This window comes from Lycorma delicatula, chromosome 10, assembly GCF_047948215.1.
Source record: "Lycorma delicatula isolate Av1 chromosome 10, ASM4794821v1, whole genome shotgun sequence".
NCBI lineage: Eukaryota > Metazoa > Arthropoda > Insecta > Hemiptera > Fulgoridae > Lycorma > Lycorma delicatula.
The window spans coordinates 72,904,309-72,931,093 of record NC_134464.1 but is presented as its reverse complement, the minus strand read 5'-3'; the positions used below and the strand labels follow the sequence as shown (position 1 = coordinate 72,931,093).

The 26,785-nt window shown below is 29.4% G+C and overlaps 1 protein-coding gene across 10 annotated transcripts in view; it reads right to left on the bottom strand.

Moving 5' to 3' along the window:
* Positions 1 to 26,785, bottom strand: part of LOC142331023 (uncharacterized) — a 735,029-nt gene that overhangs the window by 42,537 nt on the left and 665,707 nt on the right. For all 10 annotated transcript variants that reach the window (XM_075376598.1, XM_075376602.1, XM_075376605.1 and 7 more), the window contains one exon: positions 6,916 to 7,996. In XM_075376598.1, the coding sequence (XP_075232713.1) occupies positions 6,916 to 7,966 (1,051 nt within the window). In that variant the 5' untranslated portion in view covers positions 7,967 to 7,996. The remainder of the gene's footprint in view (positions 1 to 6,915; positions 7,997 to 26,785) is intronic.

Here is a 26,785-nt window from a genome sequence, read left to right as displayed (position 1 = left end):
TAAACGGCTACCGACCACTTTAAACCGATTCGATATTGTACCTATTAAGGAAGATATGATTCTTTTTGTCTTCGAAACCCCATTTTTTCAATCCTCTGGATCAATGGTTGGTGAGATAAAAAAAGTTTACGTAGATACCTTTTAGGCCCTTATCCAAAGAATAGTAGGAACTTTAAACTAATTCGATATTTTACTTAATAAGAAAATTATAGCAATATTTTTTTTTTCGAAAAAGCCCTCCCACTTTCACTCTCATGGTCCGATTTTGGCCGTTAACTGGACCAAGTTTTTGTGCCGAGTTATTTTTAAGGAACAATTTGATAGTTGTTGGCGCAAAATTACGGCAGTTATCGTGTCCACAATAAAGTGAAATATAGATATAATTGTATATATAAACTTTTGAGCTGACACTGGTTTTGGGGTCTGAAGGATGTGAAACGCGAAGATATGTCGACATTTTTCGGAAGTCAAATCATGGTATCCATTATAATAGGTAGCTTTCTTATGAAATCTACCTAAAACAGGATTTTTAGTCAAATTTACTGGTTTTCACCCCAGGTTTCTCAAAAAATACTGCCGAAACGGTTGTGAAATCTATTTTATTCGATTTTTCAGGTTAAATACTATAAGAAATCACTAATTTTGGCCCTTAATTAACGTCCTAAAACTTTCAGTACGGCCTAATATTACCGGGGTAGTTAAAAGCCGAGAGAAATCTTCCACTAGCCGTAACTCACAAACGAACCATTTTAGAACATATTTTTATATAATTTTTTTACATTACTTTCACGAATAGGCAAGGTTATGAAAGGGGTTTTTTTTAATTTAAAAAAATACATTTTCGCATCACTTGCCATTTTAGGAATATTATGTGCGTGAATTCATATCTTTGCATTATTGAACTGATATCTTACCATAGTTTAATAAAAAAAAAACAGTTTAATAACATAAATTATTAGAATTGATACTTAATTAAAATGAGTTTATTAAATTCGTACAATCCCACGTGCAACTGTTCAGTAGCCACCAAAAATATGTATGTAATGGATATCCCAGAATACTAATCGTACTTGTTTTTTCCATTTTTAGTGATCATAAATGTACATTATATGTTTTCCTTCTTGCTTAGAAGCCGTTTATAAATTTTAACTGCTTCATGATAAAAAGGTGTAAATTAATTTTTTACAATACATAACTTGTTCCACTGTTTACTTTGGTTGAGATGCGTAAAATTTACCTAATGTAGAAAAGGCACCAGAGTTTATTTTTAAGTAATGATGTTTATTCTACCTTAAGTTTCAAAACGAAAATATCACCTTCAGGATTGAATATCTCAGGTAATTTGGTTAGCTAAGCTTACTGAATAATACGTTTCAGTTTTGAATAATGGGAAGGAAATCAGTTCACATTTACTTGTAAGTCATGTACATCCACCAGTTTGAACTAGTGGTTAGATTCGTCATCGCAAATGAACTGATTTCGAGGCCAACAGCTCTAAGATTCAAGTCCTAATAAAGTCAATTATTTTTACATGGATCTGAATATTAGATCGTGAATACCAGTGTTCTTTGGTGGTTGGGTTTCACTTAACCACACATCTCAGGAATGGTTGACCTGAGACTGTACAAGATTAATATATTTGTTCTTTCGTTTGCATTCATACTTATCATCCTCATTCATCTTCTGAAGTAATATTTCGGTGGTTCCAAATGCTAAACAAAATAAAAAAGTAAGTCAAGCGTAGGATATTTTCCTTTAGGAAGTTTTTCCTTCAAAAATGGCTCTTACTTTTGTGGTAAAGGAGTTAATTTTGTAACCATGTCAGGTTGCTTACAAACAACTAGATATTGTGATAGGTATTAATATATATTTTCCAGATCTACGAAAGAATGATTTGTGAATCGAATTAGTCCAAAAAATAGAAAGTTTCCATAAGAATGCACATAATATATTGCTGGAAGTGAGTTTTATCATATTACATCTATTGTGAAGAAGGGATTTGAATTTTTCTCAAATTTTCAAGACATTTCTAAGATAAAACACTGGCTAACGTTTGTCGTTTTCTTTTCATAATATAGTGAATTCATACGTGCCCCTTCTGTACAATTCCTCTTCTACACCGTATAAATAAGTGGAGAACTTCTCTTTAAAATCGCTCGCTAGAGTCGAAGCAAATTTTCTGAATTATTATGAAAACGTTCATTAGAAAACCTCTAATAATCTAATTTTCTTCATTTTTCAATAAAACTGTTAACCACAATAAATATATGATGAATTCTGAGCATTTTTTCACATAAAATTTGAATCTTACTTATTACATTTTGAACATCATTGTTAATTAACATTATATATTCTAAATAAGTGACTAATACCATTCCTTTAAATCATATCCTGTTAGCATCCTGTCATCAGAAATGATATTTGTAGTTTCTAAAAACCATTATTTTTATGAAAATAGCAGGAAATATTTTCTATTTTACTCGGCTAAAATTGATTTGATTTTCTAATGTTCCATTACTTGTTATATAAATTCATGGGATAAGTAATTAAAGAAGTATTTTTTATTACGAATTGCTCGGTAAGTGTATTGTTCCTTTCCGTATTCAAAAATAGAAATCTTAATTTTTAATGACTGCTAAAATAACCTGGTAAAAATTGATACTACAGAATTATACATATAATATATTATAATTCTTTAATATGTTAAGTTCACAACTAATTAGGGGTTTCTTAAATTTATTAATTCCTATGACGATGGTTTAATTTTTTTTAGAACATTTAATTATAAAAGATAAATCAAATACTTCGCAAAAATAAATATAATGTGATGGGAGAGAAAATATAACTCAAAAAAGTTTATACAAAATATATACAAACAGAATGATAAATGATATTATAATTAAAGAAGAAAAGATAGAATGTTTTAAAGATAAAATAAGTATTGCGTATTCCTTCTAGAAAAAAAAACCTAAATAAACCTATTTGGTTGATGCTGAAATTTTGATTGCAGTATTATAAAAGTTTGTTTCCGGAGTCAGCCCCTGAATTTTAACGTAATAGTGGTAATAAAAACTGACCTGAGGCGTTATTTGTCTCTCTTTGATCAAGCAGAGATGTACTGTGTTCTATTCCCTTCTTAAAATATGTAACATCTTACACTATCTTTTCACCCTACCCGTACCATTTCCTACACGTTATATTACAATTTCACAACCCTCAAAGTAGCTAACATAAATACTCTTATAGATAACATCAAGTACGTTCAAGATAGGTTCTTTTATCTTGAAAATGAATGAGGTATCATTATAACACATAACATGCTTCATTCCAGCGGGCTACGTTTTTTTCAGAATATATTACTACGCCTTCCAATACAAATTCTAACCTTTTTTTTATACCATACATTACGGGTGATAAAATAATTTTACGTTCGTTCTCTTTAAAGGATGTAAGAAATGTTTAACTGTAAGTTTTATATAAATTTAAAAACAAATATTATATTTTAAATAAACTGTAGTATCTATTTAAATGAGCGAGATATATATTTATAGATGTCGGTTTTTTTAATCCAACAAACTGATCTTTATACGTGCATTTAATAATCAGAAGTAATAAAAATAAAGTACAAAATTAAATTACAAATATTAAAACATGCCTGTATAAGTTTTGATTAATTCCAAAATTAATTTATTTTATTGCAATAACTTAAGCACTGTGAGATCCATATCACAGACTGATGACTAATAAAGAAGTTCCTGTCTATATTGTATTATTTATATTTATTATTATTATTATTATTACTTTTTAAATTAGTTACCCAAAGAGAAATTAAGGTTTATTCATAATCAACTTATTAGTGTAATGAAAATGGATCGATGATGTACAGTAGAAAAATAATGGTCAGGTAATAAAAGTTGGTTTGAAAAATGGAATATCTAAGCGTATTTGATAGGCAGGCTGAAATGCTGATTGACGTCAGAAGTACATACATAGAAGAGTGAATGAGAGAGATCATGCGTGTATATGTCAAGAGAGGTAACTGGGTGACGAAAACTTTCCCTCTTTCATAGCAATTTATATCATCCCACTGAAGAAAGATATCAGTCGTCATTTTGAATGAAAATTTTTATAAAAATTATTACACATTTTTTTCCGTTTTAGTCTGATACGGCTAGAAAACTTCACACAAAATGTCAGTCGCAGGTCCCGGGTTCGAATCCCGGGAAAGTATGGAATTTTTCATAAACTACAAAATTCCTACATTTCCATATTCTACGCACGAGCAAAACAATATTTTTATTAAATGGGTAATAAAACATAAAATTTTTAAACTATTGCAGAAAATTAGATTTTAAGTAAAATGGTTTTAATTTTGGTGTATTTTATTTATAACATTTACTCAGAATCAAATTTTCCACAAGTTTTTTAAAAAATATTTGTGAGTTTAAAATGCATTTAACAAAGTTATTTTACGCCGAACATGAAATAATGTGTTTGTAATCCCAATACCTTTTTTGTCTTTTACCCTAAATTTCTCCAGTACTGTTAAAAATACAGTTCCGGAATTTATTTTTTTAAATTTTCCAGATCAGATTTCTTATGAAACCACTAAATGTTTCTCATAATTTGGATCCCAACAATTACAGTTTGACTTAATTTATGAAAGACGCAGAAATCAGGATGAAATCCTCACTTGCAAGTAAAGCTTTTACAAATTTAGGTTTATATGAACTTTCTTCTTTATTTTCAACAGTACAACATATCCAGAAAGTTTATAAATTTTCGTGAATTTATTCACATAGATAATATGTATATTTTGTTTTAAGAAGACACAAGTTTATTTTTGCTACTCTCATTAGGACTCATCAGGGTGTATTGACTTTTGTTTATCTTCTCATTCTTGAGACATAAAATAAACATTTGTTTCAGGGAAGATTAGACTATTTTAAAATCAGCTATAGTCAACTTATGAAAGAATAATTAAGATAAAGAAATTGTTTGTTAAAATTATAGCTTTGATTCCACGGCTTTTTATACTTGCAGTTGGAAGACTACAAAGGACTAAAAACACCGACAAGTAAACATTATTATCTTTTGTTTATTATGTTTCTATACTTCTGTATTAGATATGTTGTAATAATGTAATTTTATTTTATTTATTTTTTAATAAACATATACATGTATGTGTGTATATATATATATATATATACATGTATGTGTGTATATATATATATATGTGTATATATATATATATATATATATATATATATATATATACATACATTTTTTTTTTGTAAATATAATCTATGTTGGTGCAACTTTTTCTACAGTACGAAGATAAAAATTACACCAGAGAATTAGTTCAGTACATTACTGATCTACCTGCACTTTTAACCATCTCTCTTTCTCTAACAAACGTTTACTCATCATCTCTTTATACTACCAGTTTTGCCTCTCTTGAATCGCAAATTTCATTTACGGTGAATGATTTATACATGACATTTTTTTATTAAACTATCTCAACTTCATACTTTAATTAACTCAACAATGATTTATATAAATTAATACTAGAAAAATACGCTAAATATTTATATTTCAGTATAGTCATGAATACAGATGATGTAAAAAAAACATCTAATAAAAATCAATAGCTAAATTCTGATTATAGCACCTAGAAGAAATCGGTTACAATAGCCTAAACATAAAAAGAAATATGATTAAATAATAAAATGAATTTTAAACTCAGAGTAGAAAAAGATCAACAAAACTTTTAATAATATGGACCGTTCTATTACAAGACTTTAAAGTTTAGAGATTATTTAATAGCTTCGTAAGGAAGATAGAAACATTGTAATTATGGACGTGAAGGAGTTTTATAAAGATTACGTAATCCGAAAAAGTAAGGAACTCAGCGTTTCTGAGAAGGATAGGTTAGAAAAGAAGTTTAATTAACATCATACCTAAAATAATAGTTTTTCGATGTTCTCAGAAAGGAAAAAGAAATGTTTGTAGATATTTAATGGATGAGAGATTCCTTTTTATAAAATGTATGTAAAAGAAAAAAGGACTAGAAGAGAAAGAAGAAGAATTAAGTTTGTAAATGATTTTAAAAAAATATAGTATTGAGAAAATGACGAGAACGGAGTAACATTAAGGAAAAGCAAGAACTAGTGAACCAAAATACAGGTGTTAAAAATTACAGTATCATAATTTAATTTGTACTTTGCATAACCTTAAAATTGCTAAGCGAAAATACATACATCTGGTTGGAAATTAGAAACCTGAATTTACCATATAAATGAGTTAGTCCTAGATGTACATTTTTGCAGCTGTGAAATAGGAAGGAAAAATTCCACTGATAGGTAAATAGACAGAACCAACCCAACAACCAGAAACGCTACTCGATCTCACACACGTACCATTGATCCAATGGAAATCTAGACAAAATCCGTAAAACATCCTTTTACATAAAGAATCAAGGACAAGGAAAAATATTCCATTAAAAGTTTGTGGTGATAAAAGAACTCTCTAAGCAGTTATACTTTACGAAGTGAAACTAACAAACCCATGCAAATAGATATTTTACAACCGCTCAACATTACGGAACCCTATATCTCCCAATCTCATAAATGAATGGTTTGCCTTTATCCAGGATGAAACAACACAACATTATCCTTTTAAAGCTGTGTCGTTCCACAGAAAAAACTATTGTTGTAAATCTGTAAAAGAAAAAGCTAACAATAGCTTTCCTTTCCCAAGTTTGACCACTAACAAACCAGCTTAGATTTCTAGAAGAAAACCTTTTCAATCCTGTGAACTGTATGCCATGTAGAAATTGTAACTTAAATAAGTTATAACTTGTTAAAACTTAATCTTAAGTATAATAATAAAAGAAAAAGAAAAAATCGGACTTACCGTCAAGGTAAATATAAGATGATGTATTCTTCAGATTTGGTATCATCGGTTCGACAATTTCTTGTGATAAAGTTTCCAAAGAGTTATCCCTTAAATCCAAAAAACGAAGTGAATTTAAAGGTTGTAATAACCCAGAATGTAGCGTTTGAAGACGATTTTCACTAAGAACCAAACGATATAAATTACCAAGCCCAGTAAAAGCTTTATCACCAACATATTGTATTTTATTTCCATCTAATATTAATTCTTCTAATCTTGGCATTTCAGAGAATGTATTATCTCCAATAAAAGTCAATCGATTTTGATGTAAATCTAATCTTTTCAATCTACCGAGACCAAAAAATGTTTGTGTTGTAATTACTGATAATAAATTACCGTGTAGTTCTAATTCTTCTAATTTAACCAGTTGTGCGAATGATCTTTCTTGTATCGTGGTTAAATTATTACGATCTATATAAAGCTTTCTTAAACTTGGTAGATCTATAAAATTATCACGTTTTAATTCAGTTATATGATTTTCACCCAACGTTATAACTTTTAATTCGGGCAAGTGTGAAAAAGCATACGGTTTTAAAGTTGTTATCTGATTTCTTGTCAATGCTAAATCTTGTAATAATGTTAAATTAGCAAAAGCATACGATTCAATGCAATCAATACTTCCATAAACTACTTCCAACGTTTTCAGCTGTTTTAAACGACTTAATGCTGTCGTTGGTATAAAATGTTGTGATGTAACAGATCGGTAATGGAAATCTAATTTTGTTATTTTAGGTTGTAATTCAAATTTATCCCATATCATTGAGTCTTCTTGTTCACCGTCCTGAAATATCCAACATGTCGCTTGTGATGCGTTTTGGTTATCATCACATATACAGTATATATTTAAATGTCTATGTGCTTGTAAATCACATATATTTATATTATCATCTGTCTCTTCTTGTGATTCATCTTGTTTCTTTTTATCAAATTTTGATCGACTTTTTGCTCCGATAACTGTTATTATCAGTGTAAATAGCAGAATGATGGATATTATTCTCTTTATTGATGCCATGTTTTATTATTTTAATGTTTATTTATCGACCTGAAACAAAACAAAAAATAATCGTACATTAGAATACAAATAATATGTCTGTTTACTTAGTTATTATTAACAACATTATTCGTTTATATATATATATATATATATATATATATATATATATATATATATATTTGTGTGTGTGTGTGTGTGTGTGTGTGTGTGTGTGTGTGTTATTTACATTATACTGTACGTAGATTCCTTACATCCTTCATATTATTGATCTTTAAAGCTTAACAAAGAAAGGAAATACTCGACACGTATAAAATAAACATTACCTTTCCTAACAGCATTTCAGAATATTCTAAGAGATAATCTCTTATGAAAACAAATTAAACATCTTATATATTATTTATAAAAATTATACATAAATTACAGAACATTTTTTATCTTTATATAGCACATAAATTAAAATGTCCACGTATACAAAGATTGATTCGCGAAGAATATAATAAATTTTCAGGACATGATCTACTGGTGCAAATACAGAAGAAAATTCATATAAACGTAGGTTCGGAAACACTTCGTAGAATATGTCAGCTGGCGAAATATTTCGCTCTGACTTTTTCGCCTTCGGTAAAATTAAGTCAAACTAATTCTTGGGACCCAAAATAAGGAATAATTTAATGCTCTTATATGAAAGCTGACCTGAAAAATGTTTTTAATAGATTAGGGCGGTAAGTCCCGTTACACTGTAATAAATCCAGCTTAATCGCACTCTACTGCTGCCGATTGTCACTGCTGGTATCGCTCACTTGGAGATGGTGGGGATGATAAGTCGAGGTGGGGATCGTCCGGTGTGTTGATTCGTGGATGGGATGACCTTAGTCAACCCACCGAGTTGATCTAGTGGTGCTCGCGTCTTCCCAAATTAGCTGATTTGGAAGTCGAGAGTTCCAGCGTTCAAGTTCTAGTAAAGACAGTTACTTTTATACGAATACTGGATCGTGGATATCGGTGTTCTTTTGTGGTTGGGTTTCAATTAACCACGCATCTCAGGAATTGTCAAACTGAGACTGCACAAGACTACTCTTCATTTACACTCATACACTTCATCCTTTGAAGTAATACCTAACGATAATTCCCGAAGGCTAAACAAGAAACAGAAAGGAACTACCTTAGACGTAGAGTGTGGAGCAATGGTGTGTGCGAGTGAGTTTACTGTCGAAGAGCGTTTGTTAGCTTATGTGTAGATCCACGAACGTCCACACAGAGGAAAAACATTGGAGAACATTATAAATGATTTTGTACGTTTTTGGAAATCGTCACCATCACGGTAAACGTTACTGACATGGGTGAAGAAAGCTTTTGTAACGGGAAGTGTTCCAGATGCGCCACGCAGTTGGAGATCGATACTCGAGCTGAGATGCGTGCCGCTGTGGAGGCATCGATTGAACGATCACCTATGAAATCAACGTTCTGCAGATGTAGGCATTTCAAGATCGACAATGCGAGAAGGACTTGAAAGTTATATACGGAAGGACTTGAAAGTTAAATTTTTTCGTCCTGCCACAGTTAATGAGTACTCAACTCGGTAACTATGGCAGTCATTAATAGTTACTCAGACCTTGATCGACGTGTTTATTTATATCAGTTATTGTTTGAACGCTTTCCGAGAGCAAACGATAAAAATGTTCTTGGATAACTGCGATTTATCGAAGCTCATGTAACTGGAATTTTTTTTTGTGAGGAAATCGAACGCTATCCGCTTTATGTTATGTTTTGGATTGGGATGACAGCTGAACATCAGTTGGTCCTTATTTTTTCGATGGCGTTAATCCATATTTAATAATTCAGTCTGAAGTTTTGTAAAAGAAGAGATCCGAAAACGCAGATTGCAACAACGAGCAACTCCAATAATCTGTTCGGTTTCGATTTGTAATCATCACCCCTTATATGTTATTGCAGATGAACAAACCGAACATAGAGGCGCATGTAGCTGTGCTTTGTACTTGATGGAATCCACCCAGAGGTTTTAAATCCATAGAAGGAAAGCTGAACCTATTCTAATAATTTCAAAATTAGCGTAAAGGGACTTCCTTTCCGAGGATTTTCGAGGTTTTCGGGGTTCAAAAAACACACTACTTTACATCTGGCACAAAATAACGAGGTTAAATGAGTAAAAAATCACTTATAAAAGTCTTAAATAAAATTTGCAGAAAATTTGATTCTGAGTAAAAAGGTATAAAACTGAATAAAACGTAAGGATTTTAAAGCTTATTAAAAACGAAACATATCAAATTTTGGCAGATTTTAACTAGATATTAGACGAAAAACATATTTCAATATTTCAAAATAAACGATGAAATGATTGTTTTACCATTATTTTTTTTTTGTAAAAGTTTTAGAATAGTTTTAAGAATAAATTGATCTACATAATTCCATTATCAAATGAACACTAAGGTTCTAAAGAGTTCGTATTGTATTTATAATGTAATTTTTTTTAAGTAGATCGTTAATTAAATCATACTTTTAACAGTTATTGATTTTAGAAAAGAGACTGAAATTTATTTTAATATTTTACTTAAAAAATTTGTTCGCACTGTTCTTGAGACATCAGTGATTAAAGTGAAAATTTTATAGAACCACAATCTCTGTGAGTGAATTGAAACTGGTGAATTTTTCGTTGCGAAACATATCTGTGAACTTCATATGTAATTTAAGTATATTTTAAACTAATAAAAAAAATTATATTTTCACATTAACTTTGCTTAGCTTTATACAAAATTGAGGGAAAATTACTTTTACTTCAATTCATACTTATTTTACCGGTATTAACCAGTTTTTATGTTTGCACGGTTATGCATGAACCGTTTTAAACTAATTTTCAGGAAGAAATTAAGCCGACAGCTATTTATTCGACTGAAATTTTAACAACTTTTGTGATATTTTCAGCAAACCCGCTTTATTTTTATTAAAAATAATAATTATTATAATCTGCATTTCAGGTTATTAAATTTATTAAAAAAATTAAAAATAATAATCATAGAGTTTTCTTTTTACGCCCTTGTACGTAGTAAAGGAAGTATTATGACCGCGAAAAATTTCGGTTTACAGATTTCAGCGGAAATATCCACTTTGACCATTCCTGAATCCATTTTGAATAGTTTCAGCGTGACGTCTGTACGTATATACGTATGTATGTATCTTGCATAATTCAAAAACGATTAGCCGTACGTAGGATGTTGAAATTTTGGATTTAGGACTGCTGTAACATTTAGTTGTGCACTTCTCCTTTTCAATGCAATCGACTGAACCAAAAGTGTCCAACTAATCCTAAAATCAAAAACAAAATTTGGATTTTGGACTTTTTTTTTATTTCAGTAATAAGCCCTCATTGAGAGCTATTGAACGATAAGTGGTACTTAATTTCATTTATTCCAGAATTATAGCTAAATTAAAGTATAATTAATGAGATATTTTGATCCTATAAAAGGAAGGCACATCGATTAAAATTGGACTTAATTTCCTTTTTTTTACCTTTTTTTTAATTTAAATATTTTAATTTATTAATAATAATTAACCTCTGATTCTAAAAAAAAATTACGATAAATAATAACAATAAAATTTTTAAAAAAACATGATAAAAAATCAGAAATAATTATTGAAATAAGATTTTATATAATTTAAAAAATGTGTAAATGCAATTTAATAGGCGTACAAGGAAGTCATGTGGTGTCCACATCAGATTTTTTCATTTCAGTCTAGAAATCTAGAATCAGGGGATTTCATCTTCCTGTTGATATAACTTATTTTATGGTTTTCATAAATAGATGGTTTTTTTCAAGAAAAATTAAAATTGGTGAAAAGTGTAGAAAATCAATAAATTTGACACAACGAATCTGATACGAACATCAAAGTTTTATAATGTCGGACATTATTAACAATAAATGAACTGGTGTTTGTAAATATCATGATCAGCTGCTAATTTACGTTATCTGGAGTAAAAATATTGACGTGTCCTATTTAACTATTAAAACGATTGAGAAAATGTGCATAAAATGTGAGAAAAATCCAAAATTATATTAAAAAATATAATAAAAGAAATTATTGAACTTTATAGTCATTTGTATATACTGTATATAATATATATATATATAAAAACCCTGCGGTAAAACGAAATGGATTTCTTTCATAAGATGAAAAAAAAAACCTGAAATCGTAAATTGCTGTTAACGAATACCCTGAAGGTCCTTGAACAATTTACGGTTACTTAACTCTAACAAAATAAGTACGTAAGTTTGTAGCACAGAATTTCACAATACTTTTACATTACGCTTTGGTTCTCCAAAGTGACCAAATCTTTGAAAGTAAAAGAAATTGAGGTTGAAAAGTATTTGAAATTGAAAATTGCTTTTATACTCTCTTTTCTGATGATAGATACATTTTCTCTCGCTTATTTTACAATACAACTTGATTCATTCATATATTTTGAAGTTTTCTTTAGACTTTTCTAATTTTATTATAACGATTTCCTGTATGTATTTTTTCTTCTTTCGTTTTTATTGGAATGTTTTTTTATAAGAAATAATATTAAAAAAAAATTATGTGCAAAAAATAATTACCAATAAAACCAAAATGTAAACTAAAATACTTTTACGGTAACTTCATTCATTTTACTACAATCTACTTGTTACTCTAACACTCGTTTTAATGATTTACGTAACTTATTCAAAGTGTTTTCTATGTCATAAGCAAATAAAATCTACTTATAAAACAGTATCAAAAGATTATTAAAAAAATAAAAAATAGATAAATAAAAATAAAAGTGTATGTATATTTTTTCTATATTTTAAATGAAGACGTTTAGAAGTCAGCGGTAAATAAAAAATGTACAATTTACTACTCTTAATTTTGTGCTGACCTCCAGTTTAAATACATTTTATTTATTTATAGTCGCATCAACAATTAAAGTCATCAGTGTAATGTAACTATACCGGTAAACGTGTAGTCTTTAACAGAATCAGACCGACCATTCCTGAGATGTGTAGTTAATTAAAACCCAACCACCAAAGAACACCGGTAACTATTATCTAGTATTCAAATCTTAATAAAATCTACTACCTTTATTAGGATTTGAACCTGAGAACTCTCGACTTTGAAATCAGATGATTTACAACGACGAGTTTACCACTAGACTAACCCAGTAGGTTAGTTTAAATCTTTATTTAAATAAAAAATTTAATTTACGTTTTTTTTTATTTATAGTATATTTTTTAAGTAAAATTAATTTTATTATTTGGTTTCTTTATAAAATAAGAAAAATGGAAAGATCTAGATTTTTTTGGTTTCTTCTGTTATGATCCCAACCTTTTATTTTTATTTATTCCTTGCAGATTTAAATATCGTTTAAATCAGTATATTAAATTATGAAATAATATTGTAAAATTGTTACCTTTATTGGCCTGTATGACTTCAATATAAGATAATGACCTGGTATTGTCTGTTTGTACGCGATGCTAATATTCTTTATTCTGTTCACAAAAATTAATGAGTCTGCTTAATAATGTTCGATTATTCGAAGCACGGTTTAGGTTTGTCGATGTTTAGGTTTATTATAAGGTATGTATAATGCATGTATGTATAATGTTGAGGTTAGATAACGTTTTATAATGTTGAGGTTAGATAAGTAGAATATATTAAGTGTGTGAGTTAAGTGTGTGTATGAGTATAGCATATTTTTCAAAAGTACTCTTGGATTATTTTTTTCGCACAGCAAGTCTACGATATTTTTTTGGAATTTCACAACCAAAATTACTCAGCAATTTTTTTTTTCCACGAATCATTATTACTTTAACATAATATTACTTTACCAAAAGAAGGCATAATTTGTATATCTAATTAGTCGAGGTTAGCGAGCGAAGCGAGTGCAGGTTATGTTTGGTTAAGTTATGCTGATATACGTACGATTCGTCGGTACACGGAATCGCACACGAATCGTACATCAGCATAATCTAACCACAGTAAACCTACGCTTGATTCGCTCGCTAACTTCCTCTAATTAACTTTAAATAAATAAATTGTATATAACCAAATAATATACTAAAGTACATATAATAAATCGTGAAAAAGGTGAAAAATTTTGGCTGTGAAATTACGAAAAATTACCAAGTCTACTTTTGGATGATCTAATTATAAAATTATTTTGTTAATATTCTACATTTTATGTTTCTTTGTGAAATTAAGGTGATATTTCGTTAGTTGCCATGTAATAGAACGCTGTAAAACCGTTATAGAAAAACGGGTACTTACGTATTAGCTCGTCGACCAATTATTGCAAAATTTTGGGTTATTGTTAATATCCCCCGATATAACCATTTTTTATAATCATTTATATTTATTACTTTTACAAATACAATTTAACTTAACCTACGCTCACTTCGTTCGCTAACCTTGACTAATTAACACAGTAATGTTTAGAATATATATAAATAATAAATTCAGTATTTATTGCAATTCAGTTAATTTTTTTTTTTAACCTCCGAGACCACCATTAGGTATTGTTTCAGAGGATGAGATGAATGATTTGAAGCGTGAGTAAAACATGCCATGCCTGACCTGGATTCGAACCCGGGACTTCCAGATGAAAGGCCGAGACGCTACCACTCGCGCTACGGAGGCCGACAATTATTTATTATTTAAATAATCAAATAATTGCTGTTAATTAGTCAAGGTTAGCGAGCGTAGGTTAAGTTTGGTTAATTTATATCTATAATTATAAGCAATAATGCTTATATTTTAATATTTAAAATATGTTTATGACCCCGTAACTTTGAAGTATTTTCAAAGTTACGGGATCATCATTATAGTTATGGTCGACGGGCTAATATGTATGTCCCGAAAAACGTTGCTACGGGTGCACTATTATATCAACTAAAAATTGCCTTGTTTTATTGTAAATTCCCAGTGTCAAAGTAGAAAAATGCTTTTCTCATGGTCGGATAGTCGTAGGTTCCAAACTAAGAGAATACGTGGGAAAAAACAATTCATGAATGCATTAAAAAGTATAGGGGGCATAACGGAAAGACCCATTTTTACTTCCTTGTACGAAATAAAGTAAGTATTGTGATCACAAAAAATTTCGGTTTTCAGATTTCAACGTAAATACCCATTTTGACCATCGCTGAATATATTTTGACTAGTTTCGGTATGACGTCTGTACGTACATATTTGCGTATGTATGTTGCATAACCCATAAACGATTAGCCACAAAAGCCCAAACTCTAAAAAATTTGGATTTTGGACATTTTGATAAGTGCAGTAATAAACCCTCATTGAGAGGTTTTCAACGATATATCATAAGTGGTACTTATTTTCATTGGTTCCAGAGTTATAGCCAAACAGAATTTTAATTAATGAAATATTTGGATCTTACAAAGGGAAGGCACATCGGTTCGATTCAGACTTGATATCCTTGTTTTAATTTAAATATATTGATTTATTAATAATTATTAACCTCTGATTGTAAATAAATGTTATGATAAATAATAATTCAATAATAACAACAACAGAAAACACAAATGAAAAAATTTTAGAAGTTATTAATGAAATATAATTTTTATAATTAAATTTTATTTTAATGAAATAAAACTTCGTTAAAAAAAATATGTGTATATGTAATTTAATAGGCATATAAGGAAGTCATGTAGTTAAATAAAAATAAATAACTAATATTCGTAATTACTAATATACTAATATTAGTAATATTTTTTTAAAAATAATAATACACGAGAAAATTCGAAATTTTAAAATTGTAAGGGTAGAATCTCGCTTCTGATGATGGAACATCCTTTTGAAATGTGTTGTGTAAATAATAAGACAGAAGCATTTATTTACGAAAATAAAATGATTTCAAATAGTAAAACTTTTCTTAGAAACACGGAATAAAATATAAAATAAATATACTATAAAAAATGTGTTACATTTTATAACAACGATATTTTTAAAACTATGTTTTGACAAACTGACAAATACGAAGCGAAAATTATATACATATAAAAACAAAAATAACTTGTTGATTTGTTAGTATATGGAAGAAGACAGTTGTATGATGACAAACATCGTACATGATTAGACAGGTGTAGACGATTTGTAGAGAGAGAGGGCGCTGTAGCGGAGAAGTGAATACACTTGACCTTCAGTTACTAACAGTTGTCGAATGATTCAGTTTCGTAGTATATTAGTACTAATAACGGTTGCATCGCCTCGTCCTTTGTTTCTTTATTTTGTTTTTTTTTTTAGCAATACTATAAAAACGGCTTTTGTTTTTATTCGTGTCGTAAATTCATTTTACTTAGTTTATATTTAATAATCACTTTCATGTAATTCGGTCTTCAGTAAGTGTACAGTATAGATTTTTATGAATTATTTGTTAAACTAATATGCCATATTTTTCCGTTTATTTTTGTTTGCCTTTAAAATATTTAATGTTATATTTCTTTTGTACAAAACAAATAACTGTATATTAATTTCAAAAATAAATAGTGCAGTGTATCATAACGTGTATTTGGATATAAATAATATAATTGGATTAATCATGAAATGGATGCAACTCTTTTGTATTCAACGGATTAATAGAAGGTAAACTTAAAATAAATTTGATATCTAAATTATTTATTTAATTACATTTTAACTAGTAATTGAACATAACTTACGTTATATATTATTAAAACCAACAATTATATTCTAAAACTACTTTATAAATAAACTACTTTACATTAGAAAACATTGTTCTTGCTTGTTATAATCTTTTGATATTTCTTTCTTTACCAATTCATTATTTAGATGGGAAAATCTACAACGTGACGTATCTATCTTGATATTTAATTCATCATTTTCTTCCTTTTTACCACATTTCATTATTTCTTATGTTTTATTTATACCTACTACTTTTAAACTGAATATCTTACCTAGTTGTGAGGTGATTTTTTTCTAATTTATATTTTAGTTTTAAGACAAAATCATTAGTGAATTTTAACATATTTTTTTATCTTTCGATTTGTTCGACGTTATGAAATTTTTTGTCTTTTAATTCTTCATTATAAATACATTTTAACAGCAAAGAGACTTTATCCTTTTGCTTTAACCTTCTTTATTGCTTTGCTTTTGTTATCTGAGCTATGTGATTATTTATTTTTCTCTGTTTACCCTATTTCTTTTTAACATTTTTATAGAATTTATTTTATTTTACATTATTAAATATATATATTTAGATCAAGTAAATGTTATATACTTTTCGTTTTTTGAAAATATATATATATATTTTTTTTTGTACTAGCATCCCAGTCGCGGCTTCGCCCGCGCTATATGGTTACCTGCATTTCTCATCGCTTGTCAGGGGATGGTTAGTTTTCCAACTCAGGGGCCTTGCCTCCCTGAAGTAAAATACCTCCCTGAGGTATTTGTCTCGGTTTTTAGCTGTACCGGAAAAACACCACTAAAGGTGACAGCACTTTACTTTTTTTTACATTTTTTTTTTATTTTATGTTTTTTAGCCAAATAACTGGAGGCAGATGCAGCCAGTCGCGTCGCACATGGACTAACAGTGGCAATGGTTATGTTGGTTGAGCCGCCGGGCTGCATAATTTTTAAAAAATACTCACAATTTTTTAAAAATTGAATTTTATAACACCCGAAAAACTTTTTTACATATTTATCTGAAGAGTATTTGCAAGCCTAAATCTAGTGAATGTCTCGTTTAATATAGCCGAAAATGGGGAAAAAATTGCAATCCTTGTTTAAAATTCTTTTAAATTTCTTCATTCCTTTCAAACTAGAGCCGGGTTACAAACAAAAATTTTATAACCCGTTTTAACTCTTTAAAAACAGAATTTAGAAAAATCTATAAATTGGTTTTTAAATATTCTCTTGAAGATTACACACACCAAAAATCAAGGTAATTTTTTTCTTTTATCATGGAGAAATTTTAAAAAACAGTAAGTTTCATTTTTACTTCATTTTAACAGTTTAAACTCGGAATTTCAAAAAATCCATTCGTGTAATGCACTTAAATGTAAAAATACATCAAATTTTCATCAATTTATCTTCACTAGTGTTTGCCTGGGCTGACTGTTTGATTTGAATCGCTCACATGTTCTTTTATTTATATATATATATATACATACATACAGTTGAATCGCTATATATCAAACTTTAAGATCCAGGGAAAAGATTCGATACATAGAAATGTCGATATACAAAAATACATATTGAAAATTTTTACATTCTCATAGTAATTATATTAGAATAACTCTTTAAATAACCGTTAGAATTAGATTGTAAAAATTTACTTTATTAAAATAATCGCCAGCATTAGAATAGTTAGTCAAATTGTATTAATTAATTTAAATTAGTTTAATCAAGTAACGATTATTTTCAGTTATTGATGTATTTTTTACAAGATTACGGGCTTCGACTGTGATTATTTAGCCCTAATTGAAATTTGTCGCGTATAAAAATGTCATGCCTGACCGGGATTCGAATCCGGAACCTTCGGATGAGAGTTCGATACGCTACCACACCGCCGCGCAGATCCGCTTTTGATATTTTGAAGCGTACCATTTCGCTATTTTATTAAGGTTGAAATTATTATTTTGTTGTTTTTCCTCACCTGTTACATAGTGTTGCCAACATAAATAAGTACAAATTTATTATAAATTACATATAACTGATTAATTTTTTATACATTAAACAAAAAAATAATATTTATTGTTAATTTTTTTAGAGTTAAATAAGACAAAAAAATAAATACATACTATCAAACAAATTTATTTTTAAAAATGTACAGTTATATAAGTAATTTGATTTCACGCCCTTGAAACAACACGGTTTAATTTTTCCTGTCGTAAATAATTTTTTTTTTTTTAACCTCCGGGAACACCGTTAGGTATTGCTTTAGATGATGAGATGAATGATTTGTAGCGTGTGTAAATATGACATGACTGACAGGGATTCGAACCCGGCATCTCCGGATTAAAGCCGAGACGCTACCACTCGCGCCATTCTCGTAAGTAGTTTACATCTCTTCTGTTCTTTGTTCAAACAAATAACAACCATGATTCGGTCCTTACCATTCTTTCCACCAAAAATATTTATCGTTTTTGAAGGTAAGAGATTTATTGGGCAAACTCTTAAAAAACCCCAGTTTCATCCATGTTAAACAAACAGTCGGACTCATATTCTTTTAAAATGATTTTCAGTAAATGTTTTTCACCCGATATTATTTTTTCTGAAGGCCATGTTGCTTTTTGAATATATGAAGACATCCAGAGGCTTGGAAATCGGAAATTTGCATCCTATTCAGTCGCTTTGTACTTAATAAGTGGTCCAGTCACGGGTATTTCTTGCCTAGTATCGTTTTTATCCATTTAATACAGCTTCATAAATCTTGTCAAATTTTAAGGATTTAAATAGTTTCCAACATTTTCAAAGGTTTTAATAACCGAATCATGATTTATCAAAATTATTGATACCGTACTTGTAGAAATTTTGGCCACGACTTTATTTTTCATCCCGGAAAAAACGTCTTTTATTAACCTGAACTTCCTTTTCACACTTAAAGATTTCCTTTTCCAGGCCATCATCACTACACAAAATATAAAACACATCTAAATTAAACGTAAAAATCTTGCTTCAGTTTAGGAAAGGGATTCCTACAACAGAAGCTAAGAAGAATAACATAATGACCTCATCGGCAAGTGTTTATTACTTTTTCGTAAAAAACATTCTGGTCTTCCTGAATATCTACTGCAGTAAAAATTAGTGAAAAAGATTTTTTTTTCATATTTAATTTATATTCTTTCTTATGAACGGAATCCATGGGCGCTTTTTGATTGCAATAGATGTACATAATTGTTTTTATACGAAAATTTCTTTCGATATATAAAAAGTTTATTCGATATACAGAAACTGTTTTTCTAACGAGAATTCAAGATTCCTGAATAAAGATTGATAGATGACATTTTTGATATACGGAAAGTCCGATGTATGAGTGTCGACCGTATGCAGCATCATTTTCACCTTTCTCTATTTCTAATAATATAATTATATAATAAAGAACAGATTATTATATTTAAAAATAAATGATTATAATATGATTATATGGTACTTTTATCAACTACCGGCGCAATTAATTGTTCGCTTCAAATCCGTAACTTTTTCGAAGGAATTTCTTTATTCAAAGTTAATTTACATGTTACTGCTTTATTTCAACTTAAAAATAATGGAAACTTTACTTACTAACTTCTACATGGCGATCGACTTCCGACGGCTAGGTATCCCTTATTCCAGCGAGTATTTTCAGGAATGGGTTCTCGTCTCTTATTATACGACCCACATGAATTCAGAGAAGTAGAATTCTTCGTGGTGCCTTGCAGTTCCTACTGCTTTTTATTCACTTCAATTACCCCTACAAGCGTTCAATGCCATACAACATCTGTATGGCAATATTTGTTACAATGCCATATAACACTGTTAGTTGTATAGCGTATCCTTTGTAATATGTTCTAGTTCCCTGTAGAATGCCATGCAGTTCCAGGAACTCAATGGGTAAACGTGTTCGTGAGACGGCAAATTCCAAACATTAAAGTTAAACGCCGTTCGAGAAATAAAACTGCTTTCACGATAAACACGAAGAACCAACGTTAGGTAACCGAATGCAATACATGAGATGCAGATACTGAGATGAATTAAATTACTGTGCTAAGGAAACTTACTGTTTGATTTGAGTTACTTTCTGCCATTCCTACGTGCTATTCACTTTTAACATTTACATTTTAGAGTACCTCCATTCTCAAAAGTAACTTTAGTTAGTACTCAAAGAGAGCTAAAAGTAGTTCTGAGGATGGAGGTACTCCAAAACGTGTTAACTACGAATGTTAAGAATGACAATGCTATGAATGGTAGAAAATAAAGTACTTATGCAGTTTGTTCCATCCTAAACAAAACTTGTTTGCACATTCAAAAATGTGCAAACAATGAAAAATTCTTAATGCGCATTAAATTGAAACATAAAGACCTGATTAACCAAATTTTATTTGAAAAATACAAACATCAAACAAAGCTTTAATTGCAAGGATATTCCTCAAAACATGTTTTAAAAAATTAAAAGCGTTGTCAGGATACTTTTTACGCCACATATATTCGCTCAAATTTGATATAAACGTTCTCTGTGGGTATCAGAACGTTGCTTCTGCTTTTATTTTGCCTTTTGCCATGTTGATTCGATGTGACTGGTACATGTACCAGTTTGAGATTCAATGAAATTTTTAAAATGATTGACTGTAAAATGGATGTATCCAAAATCCTTAACATTACTGTAACCCTAACCTTAAGTTTACTGTAAGCTTACCTAACCTAACGATAAAAAACGTTGGGGTGGAACAAACTGCGTAAGCGCCGAAAATAACTTTCAAATTACCCATGATAATCCTAGCGGAAATATAAAATATTGTGAAAAAACTTACTGTTGACTTATCCTTTCTGTTCGAGGCATTTAATCAAATAGCAATCCTATATTGTTAAAAAGAAGTAAATTGGATATTTAAACAAATATTCAGGGGCGCCGGTTTTCGATAAAAGTACCCATTTTGCTAATCATGTAGAAATAATGAGTTTGCTACTTCACTCAACATAAGGAAATAATAAATAAATACATATATAATCGTGCAGTATTACAATAATTTTTTTTCAATTTTTATATTGTTATAACAAAATAACTTAAACTATAAATTATTTAACATCAACGTATGGATTCCATACACTTCAGGTAAAAACATTTTAGGAATTGCTCCAAAATTTACATATTTTAGAAAATTTGTATAAAAATAATTAAAAAATATTCATTTCATAATAAAAAATCTGATGTGGACACCACATGACTTCCTTGTAAGCCTATTAAATTACGTATACACATTTTTAAAAGTACATAAGATTTTATTTCATTAATAACTTCTGATTTTTTTCATATTTTTTTTATTGTTATTATTATTATTTATTGTAATTGTTTTTTTCAATCACAGCTTAATAAATTAATGTATTTAAATTAACAAAAAATTTAAAAATGAAATGAAGTCGAATTCGAACCGATGTGCCTTCCCCCTGTAAGATCAAAATATTTCATTAATTAAAATTTTATTTGGCTACAACTCTGAAACCAATGAAAATAAGTATCACTTATGATATATCGTTGAAAAGCTCGGAAAGAGGGCTTATTATTCATGTTAATAAAAAGTCCAAAATCCTGTTTTTTGGGAATTTTGTGCTTTTTTGGACATTTTTAGACAAGTCGATTGCAATAAAAAGGGTAGGTGCACAACTAGATGTTACAAAAATCCTATATCCAAAATTTTAACATCCTACGGCTAAACGTTTTTGAGTTATGTACGTACGTACGTACAGATGTCACGCGGAAATTAGTCAAAATGGATTCAGGGATGGTCAAAATGGATATTTCCGTTGAAATCTGAAAACCGAAATTTTTCGTGATCACAATACTTCCTTTAGTTCGTTCAGCAAAATAAATATCAATTAATAGAAACAAAAATGTTTGTATTTTATATTGTCTAAAACAGATACCTAATGAATACATGTAATAATAGTGAGTAATTAAATCGAGAGGTAGAATAACAATTCTAAAAGTTATAATTAAAAATATTAGAGCATTAAAGCGTTTAACGAGAATACAGTGAAATTTACTTTTATTTAATAATTGCCTATTAAAATAAGAACTCTTCAACAAAGTAAATGAATAATTTACATCTATTTACATTTAATTTTACATAAATTTTTAGGAAAATATTTCTTACGGTCAGGTAATTAATTATATCAGCAAAAGAACCAAATTAAAACGTTTTTGTCATACACCAAACTGTTTATAATGTTACACGATAACAATTCTATTGTTTGTTTTAACTGGAGTGTATATATATATATATATATATATATATATATATATATATATATATAAATAACATTAATGAATGAATTTTTTTTTTGGGGGGGGGGGGACATTTGTAAATGGTGTTTTTTTTCTAGTTTTTTTTTTTAGTTAACAAGATCAACTGCGATGTATATTTACGTGATTGATGTTATGATTCTGTAAAGAACAGGAAAATATTTATCAGCATAAGAATTAAAATGAATATTAATAAAAATTTAATTTGTTGGCGTCTAAAATACTTCCATTTTGTAAATTTCTCATTGATTCATTTTAGCTCTTTACTAAAAATTTTTAAGTATCCAGAAAAAACAGCCCATCATTTACCGATATCAAATAAAGACCACCAATCAATACATACTAAGAATATTTTAATTCTTTTAATTTATCAAAAATTTATTTATTCTAAGAATCAGGGAAAACAAAAAGATCTGAATGTTGGAAAGCAGATTTCAACGGCGAGTGCCCTTAAAAGTTCAAACCCCATGCTGTGTTATCAGTACTGTAGTCAATTAGAAATGAGTTTTGTAACTTATGGCGACTGGTTCAGTTGCTAATCCATTCTGTAGAGAGAGTTTAGGGTTAATGTTAGACTTTTGTGGAAAGAGTTTAGGGATAAATTACCGAAGTATGGCAATACTTAACACTATATCGTAGGACACTTGGTAAAATTTACATCTAAAAGGATAAATAGTCACTATAAAGAGAAACTATACCACATCCCGTGCTATTAATCATATGTACGACGGAGAATCACCTTATGAAGACCGCCGTTAGTCACCTTCAACGGCTAAATCAACGGCTGACTCAACTTTTTGTGAAAGGTTAGTTTATGGTTTAAACTAAAGTAATTCCTCTCTTCACGAACCTAATCTTAACTCTAAACTTAACATTAACCCCAAACTCTCTCTTTAGCACCTAAACTGGTCGTCATAACTCAATAAACTGATTCCTAACTGACTAGAGTACTGATAGCGCGGCGCAGACTTTGACCTTAGTCATTTAATAATTACGTAAATAAAGTAGGAAGGAGAACAGAGGCAATCTGCATGTATTGCGAGGAGATCGACGATGCAGAACATAATTTCTTCATATGTGAAAGATGGGCCGCCCTCAGATTTGACATGGCGATCGACTGATGACTCCCGAAGCTGTAGTACCTTTTATGACTAGTCGGGAATCCAACTGGAAGAAAATAGCGTGTTACACCGGACAGATTTTATCGCAGAAAAACATCGACGAAAGGAGACAGGGTTTTTGATTTAGGTTAGGGAAGGGAGGACAGCCTCAGCGGTGAGGGGCGGCATGCCGAGGTGTGTCGGTTCCAATGAGCCGCTGGGGATATAGTTTAGGGAATAATAAAACACAAGATATAGAGAAAAGACCTCGACACCACGACACTCCAGGTATGCTGTAGTGTCTGAAAGGGGCATATAAAATAAAAGATTACTCTCAAAAAGAGCTACCGGTAGGCCGACCTGCCATGCCAGTATATAGCTGGTAGGCGAGAAGGCCTATTTGAGTATAAAGACACCCCCTTGGGTGGCGTAATACCAACAAGTCAGTCCGGCCCAGGGGAGCTGAGAAAAAAAAAACTTTGACCTTGAAACCCATCGGGTTGGTGTACTGGTGAACGCGTCTTCGCAAATCAGCTGATTTGGAAGTCGATAGTTCCAGCGTTCAAGTCCTAGTAACGCAGTTACTATACGGATTTGAATACTACATCGCGGATACCGGTGTTCTTTGGTGGTTGGGTTTCAATGAACCACACACCTCAGAAATGGTCGACCTGAAACTGTATAAGACTACACTTCATTTATACTCTACATATCATTCTCTGAAGTAATACCTGACGGTAATTCCTGGGGGCTTAACAGGAAAAAAGGAAGACTGGCCTTGCAAGGGTCACCCGCTGTCCAAACCTGCTTTCCGATATTTAGATCTTGTGTTTCCTGGTTCTAAGCATATCTACTATGGTATATTAAAGTATGAACAAAACTGATCAAGAAATTGTTCAGAATTACCCATTAAATATTTTGTAATTTTAAACCTTCCAAATATGAAGGTTTCAATAAAATCAAGTCAGTGGTTCTTAAGTTATGGACCAACAATCAGTTTGAGGGATATATATATATATATATATATATATAATTAAAAAATCTGGTATCTGTATGTCATAATTTTTGTCAGAATTTTCAACGTAAAGATATTTCATTAATAATTATAGATATGATTACTCACCACGGTTTGATTTTGCTACAAACGAATCAATTAAAGGTTTTTGTTTTTTTTTATATGGCGCACATCTTTCATTAACGGAACTTTTAATATCCTCTACTGCCTGTCATTCGGTATTTATTCAATAGTGAAATGCATCAAAGCTAATGAACGTTTCACATGTTTTAGACAATAAATAAACAAAATATTATTAGCATAATATTTTTACCAAAATATATTCCATCACCTAATTTAATTGGTTGTCTACTGTTTATATTTAGTTAAGATAAAATATGTAAATATTTAATAAAATTATATTTTAACTTTGCTTAATGAATCAATTTTGGTTTATATTGTGAAAATATCACGGAATATGATAATGACAATGATAATGCGTAATGATTTGTTATTCAATATTTGTTTATTTTAACAGATTTGTTGAATATATTATTTATTCAAATCTGTTTTGGTTTTCTGTTTTATTATTGTTATTTTAAACCGGAAGGGAACTGTTGATTGGTTTTATTCATTATTTATTAGGCTGTACAATTGATCAAATATTCAATAATTATTTGTTTCTCTTTTTATAAGTTTATTTGCATTATTTTTACTATTTTTTTTATTTTGTTTAACTAAGTATTAATTATTATTGTAATTGTTTTAATATAAAATTTAATTAAATACTTAATATGCAAAACGAATAAATACTGTTTAATTAGTTCAAGCTTAGATAACAACCGAATAAAACTGTTCAAGTGACGACGTTATATCTTGTCGATTAGTTTGAAGTTTATTAAATTGCTTCAAAATAAATTAAACAATAATTATGGTCTTATTTTCTTACTCGACCATGTTTTAATTAACTTTTATTACTAAAATCTTTCATTTAAATCGTAATATCTTTTTAAAATTTTATGTCAAAATTAAAAAAAAAAATTGAGTATACGAAATGGAATTAAAAACTCAACTGAGATAAAATTGAGCTCCAGGACGTATGCCCCGAACTTTTACCGTTATGATTCATTACATCAAAATGAGCAAAAATGTTTGTAACGACAAAAGTCCTATTTAAGTTTGTTTTCTTCTGGACGCCATTTTGTGATTTTCAACAAAAACGTTATTTCTCAGGAACGGGTAAATCTGCTTTAATTAAATTTGGCAAATCTAAGACTAGTGTCTTATTCTATAAAATAAAAAATGTTGAAAACCGTCACCTTCAAAAATATCAAAATGGCGACCATCTTAATTTTTAACCTTCAATAATTTTGTAATTATTAGTTTGACCAAATTTTTACGTACTACAAAACGTATTAAGGATTTTATTTTGAACAAAATGACATCTCATTTGTAAAAATGACAAACAATCGAGTTATTGCAGTAATTAAACCGGCAGTACGCTTTCGCACCGTAGTGCAAGCTGATAATATTTTGCCTGTTTTTATTTCCTCCATTAAATATAATAAAAAATGATTAATAATAATAAAAAATATCATCTTGCATTACGGTGCGCAAACGTACTGCCGGGTTAATTGTCTGAAATAATCGATTGTTTGTCAACGGATTTTTACAAAGAGGTACCATTTTGTTAAAAATAAAATTCAAAGCTATTAAAAAATACAAAGCTATTAAAAAAAAATTAC